This window comes from Brassica napus, unplaced genomic scaffold (assembly GCF_020379485.1).
Source record: "Brassica napus cultivar Da-Ae unplaced genomic scaffold, Da-Ae ScsIHWf_802;HRSCAF=1149, whole genome shotgun sequence".
NCBI lineage: Eukaryota > Viridiplantae > Streptophyta > Magnoliopsida > Brassicales > Brassicaceae > Brassica > Brassica napus.
The window spans coordinates 1-18,467 of NW_026016848.1; the positions used below are offsets into that span (position 1 = coordinate 1).

The window sequence follows — 18,467 nt, forward strand, 5'->3', positions numbered from 1 at the left end:
TCTATCACAAAAGTTTGATTTCTTGTGAAGGCTGGATTAGTTGTGAGATAAACCGAGATAGATTATCACACAACATCAGTGTTAGCTTTTTCCTGAGGAATGTGCAGATCACGCAACAGCTGAGAGATCCAAGTTACTTCCTGAGCTGTCTCTGCCAAGGCTCTATACTCTGCCTCCGTTGATGATCGTGACACAGTATCTTGTCTCTTAGCTGACCAAAGATACCAAATTAGACCCAAGATCGTGCAGAACCCTGGTGGTAGATCTCTTGGTTCTTCACAGCCTCCCCAGTCACTGTCACACATATGCCATGAGAGACAGATCCATTCTTCTTTGATGTGAATCCATACTCCATTGAGCCCTTTAGATACCGAAGTATACGCTTTAACAGCGAAAAGTCTGTCATTGTAGGAGCAGCATCCTCTGACATACCAAGTTAAACAGCATACTGAATTCAGGACGCGTAATGTTAGATACTGAAGCTTTCCAGCTAGGCTCCGGAAGTAGGTTGGTTCTGAGAAGAGACTTGTGTCTTGTGCTTCAATGCGTTGAGGCAGTGGAGTGGGCATCGGATTACAGTCTGTCATAGCTGCTGGTGTAATATCTCCTTTATATACGACCTGATGCAGCATGAGACCTTATTGAGTTGTTTCCATTTCAATACCCAAAAAGTAGACGGACTTGCCTGCCCATGTCTTTCATGGAAAATCGCTTAGATAAAGACTCCACTAGCTCTTGCAGCAAAATCTCTGTGCTTCCGGTTAAGAGAATGTCATCTACATACAATAACAGTACATGAACTTGTTGTTTCTGTTGTACGTAAACAGAGAGGGATCGGACATACTGCATACAAAGCCAAAGTCGATCAAGTAGTTACTAAACGTATCAAACCACGCCCTTGGCGCCTGCTGAGGCATACAGTGCTTTGGTGAGTTTACACACATAGTGTGGTTCTCCGGATCTATGAAGCCAGCAGGTTGATGCATAAACACCGGCTCTTGCAACTTGCCGTGAAGAAAAGCACTAGAAACATCTAATGCTTTGATTGACCACCCTTGGCTGTAGCTATATTCAACATCAGTCTTATGGTAGCTGTCCTGACTACCGGACTGAATGTTTTCTAATAGTCCAAAACCTTCTTCCTGAGCACACCCCTTAGCCACCAACCTCGATCTCAGCTTCTTTATTGTACCATCAGGATTCAATTTCACCGTATGAACCCATCTGTTACTTAGTATGTTAATATCTTCAGTCGGTGGAACCAAAGACCAAGTGTTCAGCATATGAATTATGCGCATTTCCTGAGATACAGCATCATTCCACCCTGGGTGCTTCATGCCTCTGCTATGTTCTTCGGTATATGTGACAGAATACTTAGGTGCCAGCAGAGCATACTTAGTATTGGGTTTATGAATCCCAGCTTTAGCTCTAGTCTGCATTGGATGAGCATTCATTACTGGCTCTGGCGCATTTTGGTACTTCTAGTGGCTCTTGCTCTCCATCATTGTGCCTTCTTGATTATTATCAACTGGATCATTCACCAGAGGAGCCGTCTGAATCTGTGGTGCTGGAAACCCTGCGACATTGTTGGCACATTCTCTTCTACCACCGCTGGGCTTGTCACCTTCTGCCATGCCTTAGAAGGGACGTATCATACAGAGGAACCAGATGCTTATATTGATCTTTAAAAGGATATAGCTCTTCGTCAAAGATAGCATGTCTTGTGATGTACACTTTCCCGGTTGGTGGAAAGAGACATCTATATCCCTTATGCATACTACTATACCCCACAAAACACACACTGCAGAGATTTAGGATCAAACTTGTGGTTTTGTTGGTCGCGAAGGCAGGGGTAACATGCTGAACCAAACGCTCGCAGTGCTCTATAACTTGGTTTAACTTTGAATAATGCTTCAAAGGGACTTTTATTGTCTAGCGCCTGGGAGGGAAGAATGTTACTTATGTAACTTGCTGTTGCAAACGCTTCAACCCATAGATGTAAAGGTAAATGACTCTGAAACATCATGGAGAGTCCCAACTCTGTGAAGTGACGATGTCTTCTCTCAGCTAGACCATTTTGCTCAGGCGTGTGTGGGCAAGACAGACGATGTATAATTCCATTATCCTGCAACAGTTGCTTCATCTGATTATTCACAAACTCTCCACCACCATCTGATTGATTGAAACACTTTTATTTTGGTATCAAATTGAGTCTCCACCAACTTCTTAAACGCCACAAATACTTGAAAGAAGTCTGATTTATTTCTCAACGGATACAGCAAGAGAAAGCGAGTACAATCATCCACTAACACAGCATAATAACGAAACCCTTGGCTAGATAAAACAGGAGAAGGACCCCATAAGTCACAGTGGATCCTTTCCAACGGTTGAGAAACATGAGATTGAGACTGAAAAAAACTGTAATTTATGACTTTTCCCCATCTGGCAAGGCTGACAAATGAGGCTTGTTCTGCTCTTATTGATGCTTATCTCCTTGCTGCTCTGAAGTTGTTGAAGAACTCTGAAGTTTGCATAGCCTAGTCTGAGATGCCAGAGATCTTCAGAAGCTGCAACCTGACGATCTGAGAAGTAAGCTGCAAACCCTTCATTCTTCAACACATACAATCCTTTATTTCGGTTTCCCTTTGCCACCACTTTCTCCTTGAGGAGATCAATCAGATATACATAGTTAGCATCAAAGAAAACTCCACATGGATACTCTTCACAAAGTTTGGATACTGACAGTAGAGACTTCTGAATAGTAGGACATACCAGAACTTCATTTAAAGTTATGTTACCTGAGGCAGAGGATAAGGTGGTTGAGCCAACATGAGTTATGGGCAGATAAGCTCCATCTCCGACCATAACCGCATCTGTTCCTTCATACGGATGAGCTTCCTGCAGATTTGCAGAGGATGACGTGATGTGAGCAGTTGCCCCCGAATCAGGGTACCAGTCCCTGTCTTCTGAGACACGGAGAGAGTTGAAAGCAGCAGGAACAGATTGGTAGTTGTTGTCAAAGCGGTTATAGCACTTCAACGCCGTGTGACCCATTCTACCACAAATCTGACATGTAGGTCTATCTCCCTGCGTGTTGTTTCCACCAGACTGATGTTGCGGGAAGCCTCTACCACGACTTGAGTAACCTCCACGCCCTCTGTACTGTCCAGACCTGCCTCTTCCTCGGTAGTTAGGATTATACCCAGGAGCCATATTCTGAGACGCAAACGCCATGTGAGTGTTGACTGCTGGAGTATCCTCATACGATTTCAACTTCAAATCAAACCCCTGAACTTCAGACACCACATCATTGAACGTTGGAACAGGGAACTTCGTCAATGAACTCTGAATCACCGTAGTAATCGGATCAAACTCACGTCCAATACCATTGAGAAACCCAAAGATCTTCATTGATTCATCTACCGGTTTCCCAATGGCACTCAGAGCATCACAAACTGTCTTGAACTCTCGACAATACACAGCCACCGTCTTGTCTTTCTTCGTCAAGAGCTGAAGGCTCCTTCGCAATGAAAACTCTCGAGAGACTGAACTCTTGTTAAAGTTATCAGCCAACGAGATCCACACCTCGCGAGACGTAGACAATGTGTGAACGGACCCCAGAACTTCTTCAGACAACGTACCGAACAACCAAGATCTGATCAACTGATCAGTACAGAACCAAGCTTCAAACAACGGGTTGGGCTCTTCGACGTTTTCCATGTCGTGAAGCACCACGCGAGTCGCCGGAGGGGACACCACCGCACCATTGACGAACCCCAACAACTTCTGACTCGACAAGAGAGACTCGAACTGAGTTTTCCACAGCAGGTAGTTACTGTCATTGAGCTTGAGAGTGACACAGCTCAAGACATGAACTTTACTGGGAAAGGGATAAGGATTCACTGGATCTGCCATACCTGTTAAGGTTAAATGGCTCTGATACCATATGCAAGTTGAAAGACTTTAGAGTTTTACTGAATCATATACAACTTGCTTAACGTTACAATGACAAGGATAGAGCCAATATAAAGGCTCAAGAAAGATCTAGATCGTTAGACTACCAGCTGTAAAGCTACCAGGAAATTAGCCAGCACAACACGTTAACAGCGGAGCAAATGTATTGTGGATAAGGAGCGACTCCGTACTCAGCTCCTCTGCTACAGGAGACGACAAAGGTTGTTGTTTGTGTGAAGTCGACCGTTGATGAAGATATGATTTATCACTTGTGTTGGGCTGGGCCTTTACTTGCTGATGTCCACTAACAGATTAAACTATCTACATAGTAACTGGATTGTACCCAGAGATTTAAAACCGTCGAATATTTTAATTATGGGATTGTTAAGATAGCTGATTTAACCAAGTGGTCTTGGACTAGTGGTAAATGGCTCATAGTTGTGAGTACCATCATGGGTTTGGTTTTTCTTGGTCACCTGAAGCGTCTTAAGTGGTAAGAAAACATGGATCTTGCGGGTCTCGTGATGATTAGTCTTTGGGCTTAGAAAGCTTTTGGAATCACACCACAGTTATAAAAAAAAGATAGCTGATTTTGGGCTTGCAATGATATACCAAGCACCGTTGAAACTAGCCCTGCGATTTTGGTTTTCCAAAACCAAACCGTCGGTTTTTGGTTTACGGAAATTTTGAAAACCAATTCCGAAATTGACCGAATTAAATTTCAGTTTGGTTCGGTTAGCGGTTTTTTAGTTTTCACTTTATTTCTTAAAATAATCGATTTTCTTTTTTGTTTTCGGTTAATTTTGGTATCGTTTTCTCAAAAAAATAGGATATTTTCGGTCAAACTCGGTTATTTCGGTTAAATTTGATTATTTTTGTTTTTTCTGTTACTTTCGGTTCGGTTTTTGGTTATTTTGGCTATTTCGATTCTTTTAAAAAAATTGAAAATCAAAAACCAAACTGAAAACCGAATTATTTTTCAAATTCCTAACAAACTAAACCGGCATGAGATGGGGGAATTCTTTTAAAAAAATTGAAAATCAAAAACCAAACTGAAAACCGAATTATTTTTCAAATTCCTAACAAACTAAACCGGCATGAGATGGGGGAGTAGATCGATGCCAAGACCAATGGTTGGGCATAACATGCAGAGGATGCAACCTCAAGGCATGATGGCTTATAATTTTCCAGCTCGGGCTGGGATGAACCCAAGTGCAGTGCCTTCTAAACCAACATATTAGCCCTAGACAAAACAAAAAATATGGACCTTTTATAAATATTTTTTTATATTTTTTTTCATTACATTTCTTTTAACTTAGAACTAAAAAAAGCTCTATGACCTGAAACAAATAAAATAAAAATATAGACCTTTTTATAAATTAGGTTACTTAATTATGGACTCTTTTGCTAATTAACAGAGTAAAAAGACCTTAAAAAGAACACAAAAATTTTGTGGACCTATGGCAAATGTCTATGTTGTCGTAGCCAAGAGCCCAAGTGTTCCTCTGCCGCAGAAACGCGGGATGGCTCAACCGCACCAGCAGAAAGAGGAAAGATCCTGGAATGGGTATGCCTGGTTAAGCACCTCCTAACAAGACCAGACGTCTGTAAGGTAAAGTCGATATCATCAGTTTCATTTTTTCGTAGCATTGGAATTTGTAATGAGCTTTGGCAGCGTTGTGATTTGCTTTAAAGTAGACTAGATTGTAATTCAGCATATGGTTTCTTGCTATTCATATGGATGGATTCTCTAATATTGTAAAAACATTCTCTCAAGTTTTTGTCTTAGTGAGAGCCAACCTAAGTTAATGGTTTTACGTTTTAAAGGTCTTTGTTACTTCGAAAGTTCTAAGTGGCTAACATTGAAATGTGAAGTAAACAATATCGGAATTGACCAAATGTATATCTAACTATGGACTATTTCAACAAACAGGTTTTAGAACTATATAGCTAGGTTTCTTTTTGCAATTTTTTGTATATCTTTTTTATCACACGGAAAATGTGTATATCATAAAAATAGCTAAACAATTGGTGATTTGAATCTTTGATGTAATTCTGTTTATGTAATCTTTATTTATTTAGTAGTAGTGTTTTTCAGTGATATACTGATATTCAAGACTAGCACATTGTGTAGTGTAATACTACTTTACTTTGTGGTTGCACGAGATTCACGCTCTTGGTAATATAAGACCATGATTATCCAGGTTTCTTAAGGGGGTTTTTAAAGTAAATGAGTCATTTAATTAAATGAAAACTAAATTAATTTCAGATAACCGATCCTTAAGAAAGGATTTTGGTGACCGATCCTAAGTATGGTTTTATACCACGTGTCAGCCAAGCAAAATATGTCTTTTATTTATTTTTATTTTTTTTCCTTTCCTCTCTTCTTCTCCGCCGGAGACGAGACGCAGCTCTTCCACTTCCAAGCGTCTATGTTCTTCTTCCTCATCCTCTGAACCGTCTTCTTCGTCTCGAAGCCCCACCAAGCAATCTAAGGTCAAGATCGATGCCGCTATTGAATCTGTACGTTAAATCCGATTGAGAATCAAGGACCGGTTTCAGATTCAGGATCAGAATCTGGAGAGCTGGAGCTTGGATCCTCTGATCCGTAAAAGCCTGTTGCAACCACTATGTATAAATTGCTATATCCTCTATGTTAAGTGACCAAAGTTCAATCACTTGATGCAGAGAGAATGTGATCAGAGTCCAAACGAGGTTAGCTTTTTCATTGACAAGAGTAAGGTTCAAGAAGTGAAAAAGGACAAGCCCTTGCTTATCTCCTGAAGAAGCTCAACACTGAAGGGAAGCTTCCTCTTAATGAAAAGTAGGTTTGTATTGTATCAGTTTTTTGATATGCTTTGATTTGCTTCCGCTGGTGAACTTTGTCTCTATCATGGATCATCTAACTACATGGAGAAAGAGTTCCCTTTACAGGAATACTAAGTGATAAAGCTCAAAAAAATCCAGGTTTAGTCTCTAAAATCTTTGTTCTGACCATATCAGTAATTTTGAGAATCATTAATCCTCATTGCCATGTGCTTGATTTTTTGTAGACCTTTTCAATTGGAATAGACTTAAGCTTCGTTACTGTGATGGTGCTTCTTTCAGGGAGATGGTCAGAATGAGGTTAGAATCATTACACTATTGAGTTATTCATGTGTTATTTCGTTATTTCTCTGTAACTCCAAGTCTTTGTAAAAGCTATTCATGTGATTAACTGGTTTGTTTCTGTTAATACACAGAACTGATGTGTCTGGTGGACGAACAATCAGGAACTTATACAATGGTATAGTAGAGTTTCAGAGTGTGAAAACAACCTGCCTCGTCTGTGCACAAACCATCTTGATCCAACTTCGGTAGTACATTCTCTCTTTCTGATGATTGTTGCAAAATGAATCCAAGTCTTGTAGTAGTTTATGAAACTCCCTTTTTGTTCTTTGCAGTGTTTCTTCCCAGAGAATCTGATCAGTCAGATGAAAACTCAACTTTTCATTGTCAACGCTGCATATGATACATGGCAGGTAAGCAGCATTACAATTGCTTAGGTATTGGTCCTTTGATGGTTGTGCTCACATTACAAGTTTTGTTATAATCAGATATAAAGCAGCATAGCTCCAACATCAGCACATCCTAGTGGGTTTTGGCATGACTTTATGGTCTTAGGTTTAAGTTTTTTTTTCTGGTTTTAGTTTTGTAAACCAATTTTAATTTATAAATAAAATTAATTTTAAATTTTAATAAAACAATCTTTAATTTTTTTTTAAGAACCTTTAATTAAGAAACTTCCAATGGAGTATAAAAACTAAGTGTTTCTTAACTAAAGTTCTTAACTAATTTTTATTATTAAACAAATCATTAAGAAACCCAAATGGGGTTATAGGGTTAATGATGCTCTAACTTCCAGAAAACTGTGCTCCCACACAATATTCAATACATGCAATAAACAAAAATTCATACTACTTGTTTTTCTTTATTGTACTTCTTTTATTATATAGTTTTTGGGATATTTTATTTCACCCTTCCATACACGCAATCATTAAAGGAATCTAATAAACTTTATGATTATTGGAGACGAAAATGTTATAATATTTAGGAAAATAACCAATCATTTAGAAAAATGCTGTAAAGTGAAAAACAAAAAGAAATATGGTCATGTGACAATAATTACATTCAAATGCAACTCTTACTTATATAAACCCATACCATTGTAATCTGTGTTTTGGGGCAGAGGAATGCTTTAGAATAGACTAGATTGTAATGCACCATGTGGTTTCTTTGCTATTCATATGTATGGATTATGTAGTTTTGTAAAAACATCGTCTCAAATTTTTGTCTTAATGATAACAAGTTTAAGTTAAATGGTTTTACCTTTTTTTTTTAAGGTATTTGTTGCTTCAGAAGTTCTAATTGGTTACCAGTGGAATGTGCAGTAAACAAAATCTGGATTGATCAAATGTTATTCTAGTTATTTTTATAACATTTTAATATTATATATATTAGTATGTATATATAAAGAAAAATCAAAACCCTGGTTGAAACTGGTCCGACCAGCTATCCAGTGATAATGCGGAGTCAATGTCCGGTCCGGTTTTCAAAACATTGTTATTTTTATAAATAACTTATAACTGTTAATATTTAAAACAAATAAATCTTTTTGGCTAGATGTGAAATATTATATGGTGATATGTTCAGTACAAAAATGTTTGCCTTCAAGATATCACATTTACTTTGTATCCTTAATCCATCAAATTGCCTTGTTTTGTATTTACACAATGTTTTCAAACTTATTCAAATTCACACGCCATAATGTATACATATTTTAATTTTATTAAAAATATGTATAATTATATAATTATTAACAATATGCATTGTGTAGATGACTACTTACTTTGTGGTTGGACGAGATTCACGTTCTTGATATAATAGAGCTTCTAGAGAAGGTATTACTACCACAGAATACCCCCACTATATATGTTACTCAAGAGCGGGTCCATAATTTTTTATATACGAGGCATAATTATTTTCCTAGAACTATTGTTTACATGATAAATATTTCAGTGAGGTGGGGCACATGACATACCTCCTCTTGTCATAGAACCTACCAAGTAATTCAACATATCCAATAAATAAAAATTCAGTAGTATGCATTGCATGCAGTAGATCCATTCCTATTATTTTGTTTATTTTGCCGACATTTTCCAGTACCTATTATTCATATAACTTCGGCGAATCTAACTTTTTCTTACTGTGTGCATTTTGTACGGATACAAATTTATCAAGTTGGATACAAATTTATCAAGTTGGATACATATTGCTTGTAAATTATATAAACATGAGAGTATAGTCGTCAGGTAACCAAAATCAAAGGTAATCTAAAAGCATATTTACCAAATATGAGAGATTTTCAAAAATTATAAATAAATTTAGTGCTAAAATATTATATGAATATTTTAAATGTGTAATATTGAGTGGGATTTTCCTGTTTTTAGGTATCCACATAAAAATATTTATTATACGACTTTAAGAATCCATCAATCATAGCTATTTTCACCAATCACATTCAATTATTAAAGGAATATTTTAATAAAAGTTTCTATAATTGGAAGCATAAAGGTTTTAATATTGCGATAACCAATCATATAGAAAAGTGTGGTAAAGTGAAGCAATGTGACTGAAGAATAACTCATACGCCTACTACATTCAAATGTAACTCTAATCTATATGTAAATCTAGGTCTCAATGATTTAGAGAAGACTTTCTTATTGATAATGAACGTGCTTTACAATGTATATATACAAACTCGACAACAAGAGAATAGGAAATATACTAAACCGACTTGGAATTTATCCTAAATAGATATGGTATATCGTATATTTGCATATATCCTAATACTCCCCCTCAAGTTGGAGTGTGAAGTCTCTTGACACCCAACTTGGACAGTAACACTTCAAACTGTGGTTTACCAAGAGCTTTCGTCAAGATGTCAGCGAGCTGATCCTTAGTACGAACATGTTTAGTGGCGATCAAACCAGCAAGGACCGCATCTCGAACACTATGACAGTCTCGTTCTATGTGTTTTGTTCTTTCGTGAAACACTGGATTGGCTGCAATGTATATTGCCGCTTGATTGTCACAAAAGAACGAGACAGGTTTGGGAACTGGAATACCGAGATCCTTAACTAAAGGAACAATCCACTTCATTTCACGAGTAGCTTTAGCCATAGCCCTGTATTCGGCTTCAGCTGACGAGTGAGCAACGGTATCTTGTTTCTTGGTCTTCCACGTAACTGGAGAATCACCGAGAAGGACTACAAATGAGCTCAAAGATCGACGACTAACAGGGCAAGAACTCCAGTCCGCGTCACAGTATATGGAGAGGTCAAGATTTTCATCGGAGCTCATGAGTATTCCTTGATCGAGAGAACCTTTGATATATCGAACAACGCGCAATGCAGCCTCCAAATGTCCTTCACGAGGTGACTTCATAAACTGAGACAGAAGATGAATAGAGTAACAAAGTTCAGGGCGAGTCATGGAAAGATAGACAAGACGGCCCACAAGGCGACGATAGATCTTTGGATCAGAAAGTAGAGGTGACTGATCGGAGGCGATCTTGTGGTTCTGCTCGACTGGTGTGCATGCTGGACGAGCATCCTGGAGATCCATATCATCAATGATATCCATGATATATTTGCGCTGAGACAAGAAGATCCCTTCTTCAGTGCGTGCTACTTCTATACCAAGAAAGTATTTGAGCTTACCAAGATCCTTCATGTGAAACTGTTGTCCCAAATACTCTTTAAACTTGGTGAGTTTGTCGAGACTATTACTGGCGATCACTAAATCGTCGACATAGACCAAAACTCGAATCTCAACTGATCCTTTAGTGTATAAGAACAATGAATAGTCGGAGTAAGACTGAACAAAACCGAATTGCAGGAGAGCTTTAGATAACTTGGAGAACCAACACCGTGGAGCCTGTCGAAGGCCATAAATAGATTTCCTGAGGCGACATACTTTGTTGGATCAGAGTGAGTAAAGCCTGGAGGTAAACGCATATACACTTCTTCCTCAAGATCACCATGAAGAAATGCGTTATGAACGTCCATTTGGTGAACTTCCCACTTCTTAGCTGCGGCAATACGGAGAAGCATACGAACCGTGCCCATTTTAATAACTGGGGCAAATGTTTCCTCAAAATCTTTGCCTTGGACTTGTTTATTTCCGTTGGCAACCAGACGAGATTTGTGTCGCCGAATTGTACCATCAGGATTGTACTTGATCTTATAAACCCATTGAGAACTCACGGCAGTCTTGCCAGGCGGAAGCGAAGCAATATCCCACGTGCCTTGCTCCTCATGAGCAGTGACTTCTTCTTTCATAGAGTCGCACCAAACCTTATGTTTAATGGCGTCATGATATCGCTTAGGTTCAACTCCTGAAATTACAGCTGCTAAGAAAGCTTGATGCGCACTTGAGAAGGCATCAACAGAGATATATGTAGCTAAAGGAGATTGTGTCATACCTGGAGCGTTTTCCGAGGACGAGGATGAAGCGCAGAATGGAACGAGATGGGTATCTTCATGACACATGACGTTGTAGTTGACGTAGTCTTTAAGCTTGACAGAGGGAAGACGCACTCGTTGTCCTCTGCCTAACACAACCGGATCATTCATGGAGATATCTTGTACTGGCTCAGACCTCTGATCAGTACGTGTTTCAGTACTTGTAACGACTTCTGCAGGAGTTGTAGACCTATCAGCTGGTAATGCAGAACGAGACTCCGGAGCCTGTGGGCTCTGTGTCTCAGATGTTATTGGTTCAACTACCACAGTAATATCTGTATTGCCAATTCCATCGCTACTCCCCCTGTCGAGTGAGCTGGGGACAGACTCAAATAACCAATCTGAGTCAGAGTAGTCGAGTGCATTAGTAGGTGGAGCCGGAGACACAATTCCCTGAACCGACGACTGTTCTGAAATAGATGACATAGGAAACGTGTCCTCGTAAAATATGACGTCTCGAGAGATGAAGAACTGTTCCTTGTCGAGATCAAACACCTTCCAACCCTTTGTCCAAAAGGATAACCCATAAATATACACTTACGACTTCGAGAGCCAAATTTGTCTTTGTCGCGGGCTCTCAAATGTGTGTAACACAGACTTCCAAAGACCCTAAGATGATCATAATTTGGCTTCTCACCATACAGGACTTCATATGGTGAAGCACCTCGAAGAACTTGTGTGGGAGTACGGTTTATAAGATGAGTTGCTGTCATGATGGCTTCACCCCAGAACCTCACCGGTAAACTTCCTTGAAATAGTATGGCGCGGGCCACATTAAGTATATGCCGGTGTTTCCTTTCGACACGTCCATTCTGTTGAGGCGTGTCTACACATGACGTCTGATGAATAATCCCACTTTCTCGAAAGAACCTTGCCAAACACATAAACTCTGTTCCATTATCGGACCTCACTGTCTTAACTGTTTTACTGAACTGAGTAGAGGCCATGCTACAAAAATTAGTCAAGATCGTACGAACTTCGGATTTCTCAAGCATGAGATACGTCCACACAGCTCTTGAATGATCGTCCACGATTGTTAAAAAATATACAGCACCAGAAGAAACCAAACATCACAATGAATCAACGCAAAACACTCATTTGATTTATTGATACTATCATAAAACACTTCTCTAGTTTGCTTAGCCCTAAAACATGTGTCGCAAGGACTTAGGGCAGCTAGTTTAGTAGACGAAAACATAGGTAAATTAGATAAAACTGAAGATGACGGATGCCCAAGCCTCTGGTGCCAACGAAGTTGATCAGCGGACTTAACAACAGGAGCTGAGACACGGTGAACTCTAGCAGCCATGACATCTGTGAAGTAATACACCCCATCTCGTTCCTTACCGGCTCCAATCAGGGTCCTCGTGAAACGATCCTGTAAGAGACAAATCGTATCTGTTAGTAATGCGAAACAATTAGTTTGCTTTAACAGTTTTGAGACTGATATCAAGGAACAGTTCAAATTTGGCACAAACAAGACATGATCAAGAGTGATTCGATCAGTTAAAGGAAATGTTCCTGTATGTGTGGCATATGCTTTGTTTCCATCTGCAAAGCCAACTGGACATGGCAAAATACTCGTTGTGTTGACAAGAAACGAGATGTCTCCTGTCATGTGATGGGAAGCTCCCGTGTCTAGTATCAAATCACCCAGTTTACTCTTACCATTCAACTTATCGGTGGGAGAGCAGGCTTTCTCGTTGATCATCTGAGTCAACGTTCGCCACTGTTCTGACGTTAGCTCAGGGAAGCTAGACGAGTTGGATGTAGTCGCGTGTGCCTTTGCTCCACTGCCTCTGGATCGATCAGACCCATAATTTCCACGACCACGACCACCTCTGTAAGCTCCTCTGTTTCCTCCTCCACTTCTGTTTGCTGAACGTTCTTCCCACCAGTCAGGAAAACCGACTAACTGCCAGCAGTTTGCCTTCTCATGCCCACTACGACCGCAGTTTGAGCATTGAGGCACGCGATTTCTGGTTCCAGAGTCAGTACGTGAGGTTGCTTGATCAGAACTTGCTGCGCCCGCTTCTTTCTTAACTGTAAACCCAATAGCATTATGTTGCATCTCTCTCTCTTTGACTGAGTTGAGACGCTGCTCTTCTCGAATCACCTTAGCATAGATTTCTCCAATATCCAGTGTAGAATCAGAGGATATTATACCTTGACACACTCCTCCAAAACGAGCTTGATCCAATCCCATTACAAACTGGTGGACCTTTTCTTCTTCTCTATCTCTTTCAAACTCTGCCATAGCAGAACACGAACACGAAGGCAGGGGCTTGTACATATCCAGCTCCTCCCAAGTCTTGGACAAACGTCCATAGTACTCGATCACAGACGCACCATCTTGTCGACACACTGCGATCTGTTCTTTCAAGTGATGCACACGAACCTTGTTGCCCACAGAAAACCGTACAAACCCATACTACACCTTCACCTTGTTGCCCACAGAAAACCGTACAAACCCATACTACACCTTCACTCGGATAAATTCCAAGTCGGTTTAGTATATTTCCTAATACTATATATAAAGTATAAACCCATACTACACCTTCACTCCAATTAACATCTAAACAAGCAATATTACCATCGGGAGAAAGGAAAAAACATGGCCGAGTTAGTCCCCTCGAAGTTCCAAGGAACATCTCCGGTAGATATTCCTATCGTCGATCTAAGTAACAACGAAGACCTAGTGGCACGTGCGGTGGTGAAAGCAAGCGAGGAATGGGGCATGTTTCTGGTGGTTAACCACGGGATCCCAACCGAGCTGATGCGGCGGTTGAAAGAACTTGGGACAGAGTTCTTTGAGCTGCCTGAGAAGGAGAAGGAAGCCGTAGCTAGGCCAGCTGATTCTATGGACTTAGAAGGATACACAACGGATTACGAGAAAGATAAAGAAGGTAGAAAAACATGGGCTGATCATCTCTTTCACAGAGTCTGGCCAGCGTCAAGAATCAACTACAGATTCTGGCCTAAGAACTCTCCAGATTACAGGCACGAGTATAAGAATTTTGTGATCACTTTTATCCACTTATTTATTTTATTTAAAAACATTTTCCATTTTTAAAGATATCTTCGAATAGCAATAAATCAGTTTTTTTTCAAAAAAAAACAATCAGTTTTGTTTAAAAAATAGCACACTCAAGAAAGATTATCAAAATAACATTTACTAAAAGGTATAAATACTTGCTTCGTTTCGATTTAATTGTCGTTGTAAGAAAAAAATTTGTTTCAAAATAAGTAGCGGTTTAGAGTTTCAATACAAAATTTATTAATAAGATTTTTCATTTTTCTATTGATTGAAATATGATTAGGTGTATATGTAATTGTGCTTTCGTTTTGGAAATATACAAAATCATATGTTTGCATAAACCTAAAATGACAATTAAAATGAAACGGACGGTAGATATTTATATAAATGAGTTTATAGGGTGAGATTAAGGTTTATGATTTATGAATTATGATGTAAAATATTTTAGTGTTATTTTTTAATTTTTTTTTAACACGTGCTATTTTTCATTAATAAATGATAGTTTGGGAAAAAATTTAAAATGTTATTTTTGTACAAAACAAAAAAATAATATTCAGGAAATTTGTTATTTTTTTAACTAACACATTTTCTCGCTTTACCAACTAGTTTTGAGTTAGGTTCTGTCGGAATAAAATCGTGTCCGACTTTTATGTAGAATGTATATTTGTTGAAACAGAGAGGTGAATGAGGAGTATGCAAGGGAGATAAAGAAGCAGTCGGAGAAGATCATGGGGTGGTTATCAGAAGGATTAGGGTTACATCGTGATGCATTGAAGGAAGGTCTCGGCGGAGAAACGGTGGAGTATCTGATGAAGATAATTTTCTATCCGCCGTGTCCAAAACTCGAACTGCTCTACGGAGCTCCTCATCACACAGATCTCAATGGAATCACGTTCTTGATCGCTGATGAGGTAGATGGACTTCAGGCGTACCAGGATAACAAGTGGGTCGACGTCAAGTATGATGACTCCAGCATCGTCGTCATCATTGCCGATCAAATCAAGGTATTAGACGAAGTCTCCAATATTAAGTCATGTTTGTTTAGTTTTGATTGTTGGGGATGTGTACAAGGCAGGCGACTGCCCTTGGTCGGATGAAATTAAGAGTCTAATTTTTAAAGAAAATAAATAAATATACATATATGTACATAAGTTTTATTTTATATGTTTCTATCTAAATTTAATTACATTTTATGCAATGGTTTTTAAAAAAATTATTTGGAGTTTGTAGAGGATGAGCAATGGGAGGTATAAGAGTGGGGAGCATAGAGTGACGATGGATACGGTAAGGACGAGACTCTCGTGGCCGGTGTTCGCGGAACCGAACCTTGATCATGTCGTCGGACCTTTGGCGGAGCTAGTTATTGACGATGCTCCTAAGTTTAAGCCTTATGTCTACAGAGAGTACAAGTATCTTAAGATGAACAAGCTTCCTATCGACTGACGCTAATCTCAATGAACGACTGTTTCAGTTAATTGATGTTGGAAGTTTCTGTTAATTAAGAGTAATTCTTGGGTTCACCCCCTAGGGTGAACCTATAGGTTCACCAACCAATAGTATTTGAGTATTTGATATTTGATATCTTTTAAAAAAGGAAACAACATTAAATTTCCAAATAAGATTATCTTTTTAAAATAAAACAATAAAAATACATAAAAATAGTTACAAAAAATAAATAAATAAATATTTTTAAGTCTTCAGCAAAATACTAAACCCTATACCCTAAATCTTAAACCCTAAACCTTAAATTTTGGATAAACTCTAAACGTTTGAAAATCCTAAACCCTAAATCATACATTAAAAACTAAATTTTAATAACACTAAACCCTAAATTCTAATCACTAAACCCTAAACCCTTGGGTAAAACCTAAACCCTTGGGTAAACCCTGAACCCTTGGATAAATCATAATCTCTAGAGTTTAATTTTAAATATTTTTGATTTACAGTTTATGATTTATGATGATTTATCCAAGGGTTCAGGGTTTACCCAAGGGTTTAGGGTTTAGTGATTAGGATTTAGGGTTTAGTGTTATTAAAATTTAGTTTTTAATGTATGATTTAGGGTTTAGGATTTTCAAACGTTTAGAGTTTATCCAAAGTTTAAGGTTTAGGGTTTAGGGTTTAAGATTTAGGATATAGGGTTTAGTATTTTGCTGAAAACTTAAAAATATTTATTTATTTATTTTTTGTAACTATTTTTATGTATTTTTATTGTTTTATTTTAGAAAGATAATCTTATTTGGAAATTTAATGTTGTTTCCTTTTTTAAAAGATATCAAATATCAAATACTCAAACACTATTGGTTGGTGAACCTAAAGGTTCACCATAGGGGGTGAACCCAAGAATTTCTGTATAAAGAAAGCAGAAGAGTTACTATTTTCTACGTAAAATGCAAAAGGAACAAAAACCAAAAGGAAATATGGATTATATGATTCTAAAGTTCATATAAATAATAGAAAATTGATGCTTTTGAAGATTTCCTAAATATTCATGTTAATCAAAAATATGGTTTGTCGGCCAACAACATTAATTACTTTTGTTAATTTGGTCAATGGTGAAAAAGTTTTTTTTTTGTTATTAATTATCCTCATATATATTAATGATCTCAATGGAATCACGTTCTTGATCGCTGATGAGGTAGACGGACTTCAGGCGTACCAGGACAACAAGTGGGTCGACGTCAAGTATGATGACTCAGGGATCGTTGTCATCATCGCCGACCAAATCAAGGTAGAGATACAGTTTTGAACATTTTCAGATAAGTCATGTTTGTTTGGTTTTGATTGTTGGGGATGTGTACAAGGCCTGCTTAGCTATGTGCACGGTCCATGAAATTAATGGTCTAATATCTTTTTAATAAAAGATATATTTAAGGAAGTTTTAATTTATATGTTTCTATCTAAATTTAATAACATTTTATACAATAGTTTTCAAAAATAATGTGAGTTTTGTAGAGGATGAGCAATGGGAGGTATAAGAGTGGAGAGCATAGAGCGACGATGGATATGGTGAGGACGAGACTCTCTTGGCCGGTTTTCGCGGAACCGAACCTTGATCACGTGGTCGGACCTTTGCCGGAGCTAGTTGTTGATGATGCTCCAAAGTTCAAGCCTTATGTCTATAGAGAGTACAAGTTTCTTAAGATGAACAAGCTTCCTCTCGAGTGATACAAATCTCATCATTCAGAAACAGGGGAGACAAGATCATGAACGACTGTTTCAGTTAATTAATGTTGAAGTTTCAGTTAATTAATATTCAGTTTACTCTCTGCTTTGTATAAATAAATGTTGAAGCACCTAGAAGAATAAGCTACGTATATATGATATATAGTTTTTCTCTCTGGTTCAAGAATCGAGACAACGCCGCTACCGCTGCTTCTTGACGCCGGCAAGGCTAGAGGCCGCCGGCGTCGGGAAATCTGCTACATCTTCCTCATGGTTTCTCTCGCTTTAAGTCAAAGCTCTCGTCTTGTTTCTTGCTTCGCACTTACTCAATCAGTTTCTCTAGATCTGGTGCCGTCGAAACTGGAGCAAACCTTCGTGGTCTCTGCTCAGGTTTTCAAGACCACCGGAACTGCATCCTTCACCGGGGTCTCCCGAAAAAGCTGTACAAGGTCCACCTTTCACCTCCTTCCCTACTCTGAGTTCGCCCTTCACATGTGCTTCAGACTATCGCAAGAACGTGTTGCATAGAGAGTGTCGGTGGATAAAGAAAACTAGAAAAGTAGAGGATGTCGTGTCAACTTTCTGTCGGTGCTGATCCTGATGTGATCACCGAACCATAGCCGGAGCTCATTGTATCCTTCTATGTTCAAGCCTATTATCTGCAAGGACTATAAATAACCAGGCTTTTCGAGCTTCTTGTCGATTGAACCAAATGAGATTTCTTTCTACGAATCAAAATTAGAGTC

The 18,467-nt window shown here is 38.6% G+C and overlaps 2 protein-coding genes across 7 annotated transcripts; both read left to right on the forward strand.

The window, feature by feature from the left end:
• Positions 1-6,223: 6,223 nt before the first annotated feature.
• LOC125605798 (pectin acetylesterase 12-like) lies at positions 6,224-7,692 on the forward strand. Of its 5 annotated transcripts, none has more exons than XR_007337238.1 (7): positions 6,224-6,450; positions 6,643-6,778; positions 6,875-6,921; positions 7,008-7,080; positions 7,197-7,310; positions 7,398-7,475; positions 7,551-7,692. XR_007337238.1 is itself a non-coding variant. In XM_048775277.1 (6 exons), the coding sequence occupies exons 2-6, from the start codon at positions 6,772-6,774 to the stop codon at positions 7,417-7,419; spliced, it is 249 nt and encodes an 82-aa protein (XP_048631234.1). In that variant the 5' UTR covers positions 6,301-6,562; positions 6,643-6,771; the 3' UTR covers positions 7,420-7,692. The 5 variants fall into 5 exon arrangements, 1 of the variants encoding a protein (XP_048631234.1); XR_007337237.1 differs by having other exon boundaries at positions 6,225-6,450; positions 6,889-6,921; XR_007337236.1 differs by having other exon boundaries at positions 6,301-6,562.
• A 6,302-nt stretch (positions 7,693-13,994) lies between these two features.
• On the forward strand, positions 13,995-17,905 carry LOC125605797 (flavonol synthase 3-like). 2 transcript variants are annotated; one of them, XM_048775276.1, is made up of 3 exons: positions 13,995-14,519; positions 15,233-15,560; positions 17,512-17,905. In XM_048775276.1, exons 1-3 carry the CDS (start codon positions 14,134-14,136, stop codon positions 17,722-17,724), a joined length of 927 nt encoding a protein of 308 aa, XP_048631233.1. In that variant the 5' UTR covers positions 13,995-14,133; the 3' UTR covers positions 17,725-17,905. The 2 variants fall into 2 exon arrangements, with proteins under 2 accessions (XP_048631233.1, XP_048631232.1); XM_048775275.1 differs by lacking the exon at positions 17,512-17,905 and adding an exon at positions 15,787-16,205.
• The last annotated feature ends 562 nt before the right edge of the window (positions 17,906-18,467 follow it).